The 7,371-nt window shown below is 42.8% G+C and overlaps 1 protein-coding gene across 1 annotated transcript; it reads left to right on the top strand.

Annotated features, from left to right (window-relative positions):
* Nucleotides 1–1,607: 1,607 nt before the first annotated feature.
* On the top strand, nt 1,608–2,083 carry LOC102979370 (protein LTO1 homolog). Its single transcript, XM_055083952.1, has one exon. The coding sequence runs from the start codon at nt 1,618–1,620 to the stop codon at nt 2,011–2,013; it is 396 nt and encodes a 131-aa protein (XP_054939927.1). The 5' UTR covers nt 1,608–1,617; the 3' UTR covers nt 2,014–2,083.
* The last annotated feature ends 5,288 nt before the right edge of the window (nt 2,084–7,371 follow it).

The following is a 7,371-nucleotide window of genomic DNA, read 5'->3' as shown; positions in this document are numbered from 1 at the left end:
TGCAGCTCTATTTACAATAGCCAGGACATGGAAGCTACCTAAGTGTCCATCATCAGATGAATGGATAAAGATGTGGCACATATATACAATGGAATATTACTCAGCCATAAAAAGAAACGAAATTGAGTTATTTGTAGTGAGGTGGATGGACCTAGAGTCTGTCATATAGAGTGAAGTAAGTCAGAAAGAGAAAAACAAATACCGTATGCTAACACATATATATGGAATCTAAAAAAAAAAATGGTTCTGAAGAACCTAGGGGCAGTACAGGAATAAAGATGCAGACGTAGAGAATGGACTTGAGGACACGGGGAGGGGGAAGGGTAAGCTGTGACGAAGTGAGACAGTGGCATGGACATATATACACTACCAAATGTAAAATGGATAAGTAGTGGGAAGCAGCTGCATAGCACAGGGAGATCAACTCGGTGCTTTGTGACCCCCTAGAGGGGTGGGATAGGGAGGGTGGGAGGGAGACTCAAGAGGGAGGAGATATGGGATATATGTATATGTATAGCTGATTTACTTTGTTGTAAAGCAGAAACTAACACACCATTGTAAAGCAATTATACTCCAATAAAGATGTTAAAAAAAAAAAAAGTTAAGGGATCTGGACCTAGAGCCCAGGCCAGGCCGCCCACATATATTTGCGCTCTCTTCTTTTGGTTTCTTTTGTCACATTATTCCAGTTTGCTTTATGTTTTAAATGATTGTTTTTCAGGTACACATACAGGCATCTATTTGAAGGCATCAGTTCCACCCCTTCCCATCTCCAGTCCTGGTCCAGGTAGAGGTAACTCCCCGTACGTCTGTCAGCTGTCTCTGAATAAAATGCTTCTGCTGCTATTTTCAGATCTGTGGGAGGCTGACTGCCTCAGTTTGGGTTCTCTCAGAAGTAGACTATGAGACAAGGATTCAAGGGCAGGATGGGGAAGTAAGATGAGGTGGGGAAGGCAGCCAGGAAAGGGTATATCACCAAACCAGCTGCCACTGTGGGCACCTGGAGCCAGACCCCAGGGCAAAATGGAGCCAGTGGACAACGGAACCCAGGATCACTGGTTTAGGGCTGCTCCTGTCAGCAAAGTGAGTTCTGGCAGGCAAAACCCTGGAGCAAAGAAATGTAGAAGCTGGCAACTGGACACAGAGCCGCTGTGTGCTGCCATGGGCAGGACCAGGTGTCTGGGAAGGGCACTGGTTGCACGCACTACAGCCATCGTACCTAGCTGAGCAAGTACCTAGCACACACCCTACTTCCCCTTCCCATCCTCCCAATACCACCATTTTTTAATCCTTCTTTGGAAATCCTTGTGACTTTCAGTATATACTAACAGCTTTCTGCCACAATAGGCAGCATCTCATCCTCTAAGATAAGACTTGCAGACACCACCCCACCCCCCAGCCTCCCACCTCTCAACTTCTGATTCTATTTTCTTTCTCAGTTGCATTGTTCTATAGCTATACTAAGTGCTGAGAGTTCAGCCTATAGTTTAATTTTAAAAGTGCATTTAGGCGTCCGTGCCCAAGCTTCGCGGGTCTGCGGGCGCAGCGCGAGGCGCCAGAGCTCGAAGGGCGGGGGTTGGGGGTGGGCCGGCTGCCGCCACGGCCGGGAGTCAGAACATGTTCGACGCCATCGTGATGGTGGATGAGAGGTTTCACGGGGAAGGGTATCAGGAAGGCTATGAAGAAGGAAGTAGTTTGGGTATGATTGAAGGAAAACAGTATGGCACGTTCCATGGAGCTAAAATCGGATCTGAGATCGGGTGCTACCAAGGTTTAGCTTTTGCTCGGAGATGTCTCCTGCACGGTTCCGCCACCGAGAAAGACAGCAAAAAGATGAAGGTCTTAGAATCGTTCATTGGAATGATTCAGAAATTCCCTTATGCTGACCCTACTTATGATAAACTTCACGAAGACTTAGACAGAATTAGAGGGAAATTTAAGCAGCTTTGTTCATTACTAAACGTTCAGCCCGACTTTAAAATTAGTGCAGAAGGTTCCAGACTTTCATATTGAGGATGACAGATGCACAAAGACAAAACATCAAGGAACAGATGTTCGTATGTTAAGTGTTTAAAAATGTGATTAAAGGCAAAACAATGATGGGGGATTCACTGTTTTGCAGAGAGGGTTCCAGCTTGGCCTGTGAACAGGCTTCCTTCCCCCGAGGTCTGCCGGCTCGCCTTGGTGCCCCCCATGGGGCCCCTCCACACAAGCCCGTCCTTTGTTGGGCCCTGTCTGCTCTGCAGTGTGAACATGGCCCTGGAAGAGCCCTCGCAGGGCTGCTCTTCTCCGGTCCAGGGTCCAGGCCGCTGGCTCACGGGTTCTCATCACCTGGCAGGCCTGGCTGGATCTAGACTTGGGTTGGCTCTGGATAGGCTAAACCTCCCCTTTACCCACTGGGCTTTGGTCAGTGCTCAGAGGGACAGTTTTTTTAAAAATGAGAGCCACAGGGTTGACATGAAGCAGGTTAATGGGAAGGAGTGATGGGTTCTGTGACATTTATTGACCCTTGAGATGTGCCAGTGCTCTGACCTGCTTCTCATGTTTTATTTAGTCCCTTCAGGAACCCATGAGGTGGGCGTTATTCCCGTCTTATAGATGAGGAAACCGAGGCCCAAGAGACTGCCTGGTCCAAGGGCACTGGGCAGCAGAGCTGGAACTCCAGCCCTGTCTCCTGGTGCCCTCTCTGGAACGCACAGTCACACCCACAGGTTCGGGGTCCCTGCTTGCAGGTCCCCGCTATGCCCCGTGGAGTCCTGGGGCGTCGTTCCCTGTGGCCATGGATGTGGGCATCTGGCTGAGAGGAGGAGAGGCCAGCCCTGTCCCCAGGGAGCTGGGACGTGCTCTTCCTGTGTCCCCAGGTGGGTGGGGCTCTGCAGCATCAAAAATGGTCAAGAGGAGGAGACTTTAAGGCCACCTTTCTATGTGCAGAAACTTTGGAGCCTTACTGCAGCCTTCCTTTTAGTGTGAGTTCTTCTGTCTTCTGCCCAGACTTAAAAGGCATCATCTGTACACACTGCACGGCCTCAGATGCGCCTTCGTCACAGACACCAGCAGCGCTTATCTCTGGCTGGTGGGATGGAGGGGCTTCTCACGGGCCCAGCCGCTCCGCGGCATGTGGGATCTTCCCGGACCGGGGCACGAACCCGTGTCCCCTGCATCGGCAGGCGGATTCTCAACCACTGTGCCACCAGGGAAGCCCCCTAAACTGTTTAGATAATGTATAATTTTTATAATTGGAGAAAAAAATAAACAGCATATTTTAAAGCAAAAAAAAAGTGCATTTATGTGACTACACAGTATTTTTCACTGCAGAGCTGCTGTTCACTATAATTACATTTCTTTTGTATTCAATCTTTTCCATTTTTCCTGAAGTTTCTGTCTTTTAATGTTCTTGCACTTTTTGCCTTTGTTTCATAATGACATTTTTCCTTAACCTCTTCTACCCATCAGGGATCAGGTGTTCTGTTGAACCCCTTCCCCTTTTCTCTGTAGAGTTTCTTTGCAGTGCCCTCCATGGTGCTGATCCAGTCTGGACTCCTTCTCTCTGCACCTATTGTCAGCCTCAGACTTCCTGACACTGCTTTCCCTGGTTGGATCCACTGTTGCCTATATCCTGTTCTCCTCTTTTTCTTGGTATATTTACTCCCTAGTTTTACTTGAATATATCCTAAGAAATAATGTATGGGAAGTAAACTTCCTTTCACTTTGGAAATTTATTGTTCTCATCTTCAGCTTAGTAAACAGTTGCATTGCTTTTGACTCTAGATTATCACTTTTCTACTTTCTAGGGATACAGCTGCAAAATCTGATGCATTTTGATTCTTATTCCTTTGCAGATGGTCTGTGTTTCCTCCTCCATTTTGGAAGCTTTTAAGATCTTTTCTCTTTACCCTTGGTGTTCTGAACTTTGCAATGGTGGGTCTAGATGTGTGTGCTGCCAGAGGTGCTTCCAAAGGCAGAGGCACAGGGAGAAATACCCTGGCTTCCCTCTTCCTCTGCCCTCCAGTCTCTTGCCAGTGCCCCCACTGGCCAGCTCCCCCTGGGAGCAGCAGACCTGAGAGCCTGGGAAACATTACCTGGAGGAGTCACACCTAGGAATACAGAGCAGGGCAGGGGAAGGGCAAGGGATAAATCTGAAGGCAGACAAGCCCAGGACCAGGGCAATTAAGATGACAAAATGTCATATAGAATACAATCTCACTTTGCTTTTTATGGTTTTAAAGGTTATAAAAGTAAAACATACTAGTTGTACAAATTCAAACAATATGTAGGTCTCCATTAAAAAGTGAAAGTCCTTGTGCACAGCCCACCCATGATACTCCCTGCCCCAGAGAATAACACTGTGGGTTTCAGTAGAGATCCTATCTGTGCCTTTACAAGCTTTATAGACACAGGCACATGTGATATGTACATAACACATTCTCACTGTTTCTTTTACATCCCCTTTGCTCAATTCTGTCAGGCTGATTTTTTTTTTTTTTTTTTTTTTTTTTTTTTTGCGGTATGTGGGGCTCTCGCTGTTGGGGCCTCTCTTTTTTTTTTTTTTTTTTGCGGTACGCGGGCCTCTCACTGTTGTGGCCTCTCCCGGCGCGGGGCACAGGCGGCGGACGCGCAGGCGCAGTGGCCATGGCTCACGGGCCGAGCCGCTCCGCGGCATGTGGGATCTTCCCGGACCGGGGCACGAACCCGTGTCCACTGCATCGGCAGGCGGGCTCTCAACCACTGCGCCACCAGGGAAGCCCCTGTCAGGATGATTAAGTTCTCATGTTTCCTTTGTCTTCTTTAAGCAGATTAGAAATTATACAGCTATTTTACAGTTTTGACTCAAATAGTTCAATGAAATATTCTATATAAAAATATATATGTATATATAAAATAAGATGTGTCTCCATTACTCAGCCTAAGATGTAACAGTATTGCTGAAGTATCCAGAAAGCCCCCTAAATTATAACCCCCTCCCACCCAACAACAACCACTAATCTGAATGTTGCTTTTCTTAAACCTATATTTTAAACTATATGTTATTTTTAAATACTATACTGGTAACTAATTGTGGTGGGTTTTTTAAACTTATATGAAAGGTGACATATCATAAGTATTCTTATACAACTTGCAATTTTTACTGAATATTATGACTTTTTGTTAGATTCACACATATTGCTATGAAACTACAAAATATTATCAAGAAAAATTGTTTAAATTCATAAATGGAGAGAGATACCTTCCCTTCTGACATCTTAAGAAAGATGTCATTTCTCCCCAAATTAATCTATAGATTCAATGTTATCCCAATCAAATTTCCAGCAGGCTTCACTGTAGACATTAACAAGCTGATTCCAAAATTCATATGGAAATGCAAAGGATCTAGAATAGCCAAAAAAACTTTGAAAAAGAAGAACAAGTTTGGATAATTTACAGTACTTGATTTCAAGACTTATGAAGCCACGGTAATGAAGACAGTATGGCATTAAAATACACAAATAGATCAACAGAACAGAATAGGGTCCAACAACTGACCCACATATATATGGACAACTGATTTTCAACAAAGGTACAAAGGTGATTCAGTAGAGAAAGAATAGTCCTTTCAACAAATGGTACCAGAACAATTGAATATTCATATGCAAAAGCTAGAACTTCAATCCATACCTTGCACCATACACAAAAATTAATTCAAAACAGATGATAGACCTAAATTCAAGGCCTTTAAACTACAAAATTTCTAGAAGAAAACACAGGAGAAAATGTTCTTAAAATTTTAAGAAAATCTTAAAAGCTAAGAAATTTTTCTTAGATATAATACTATGATTCAAAAAGAACAAATTGATAAATTGGACTACATCAAAATTAAAAACTGCTCTTCAAAGACATAGTTAAGAGAGTGGAGAGACAATCACCAGATTGGGATATACCTGAAAAAGGACTTTCATACACAATATAGAGAGAGAACTCTCACTACTCCAAAATAAGGCAAACAACCCCCCAGAATGGTCAAAATTTCTGAAAAGACACTTAACCATGATGAAACTTATAATTTGATAAACCTTGACATATGTATACATTCATAAACACAGTTTTTACCAAACCTGGTGGCAAAAAAAAACACATATCATGAGGGAAATGTACATTAAAACCACAATAAAATACCATAACTCCTATTAGAGTGGCTAAAATTGAGAAATATCCACAAAGGCTAGGATGTGGAACAAGTGGGACAATCATGCCACTCCTAGGTATTTACCCAAGAGAAATTAAAAACATATGCCCATACAGAGCTTGTATATAAATGTTCATAGCAGCTTATCTGTAATAGCCAAAAACTGGAAACAATGCTAATGCTCATCAATAGGTCAGTGTCCATAAGCAAATAGTAGACTATCCCTATAATGGAACACTACTCAGCAATAAAAAGGAATGGACTATTGACACATATAACAACACAAAGGAACCAGTATGAGGAGTCAAAGAAGCCAGACATTTATATGAAATTCTATAAAATGCAAGCTAATCTATAGCGATAACAAAAAAGCAGATAAGTCATTTCCTGTGCAACAGGAAACTTTTAGGGGTGATGGTATGTTCATCATCTTGATTGTGTTTATGGGTAAATAGATACGTCAACACATCAAATTATACACTTTAAATATGTGTTTATCGAATGTCAATTATACGTCAAGAAGTCTATGTAAAAAATATGACTTTCGAAGACCCAACTTATGTCTAAGAAGATCTGCTTGAGAAGTTACAATGTCTCCTTACTAAAAATTAGTTTACTTTTGTTCTTCCAAACAATTTTATTAAATTTGTAAATTCCTGCTTAATCTGTATTACTTTGTACATATTATATATGCAATTGGTATGAGGTACATACTTACTGGCTCACTTTGGAAATCCTGGAGTTTCCATAAAAATACCTGGCTTTGCTCTAAGAAATATGCACTGCAATAGATGACTCCTCCCCTAGCAGGGAAAAGCCTGGACAGTTCATTCTAACATTAAATTGGCAATTTTGTACATGTGTCCATTTAATTTACTCAACCAAAGCTGTCAGTATCCCCATGAGGGCCGCAATCAACAAGGATACAGAGACCATACCCCACCCCAGTTAAAGTCACCATTCTATTGCCTGGCAAAAAATGATGCCCCTAAGAAGAAGCATATACCATGTGGATTACACTTTATGAGTCAAGAGTATAAACTTTGGACCCAACAGGCCGAGGTAAACTTGGCCTTACCTCACTTTGTAGATCATCTTAATTTGAATCATCTGAAACTGAACAATCGTATCTGGCCCTAAGTGAAAAGCTAATGCAAGATAGGTCATAGTGTTAAAATTAAATCAATAACTAGGCACTAACAGTTTATACT

The sequence above is a fragment of the Physeter macrocephalus genome, chromosome 4 (genome assembly GCF_002837175.3).
Source record: "Physeter macrocephalus isolate SW-GA chromosome 4, ASM283717v5, whole genome shotgun sequence".
Classification (NCBI taxonomy): Eukaryota; Metazoa; Chordata; class Mammalia; order Artiodactyla; family Physeteridae; genus Physeter; species Physeter macrocephalus.
Note: the sequence above shows the minus strand (reverse complement) of the source record. Positions and strands in the feature narration are given on the sequence as shown.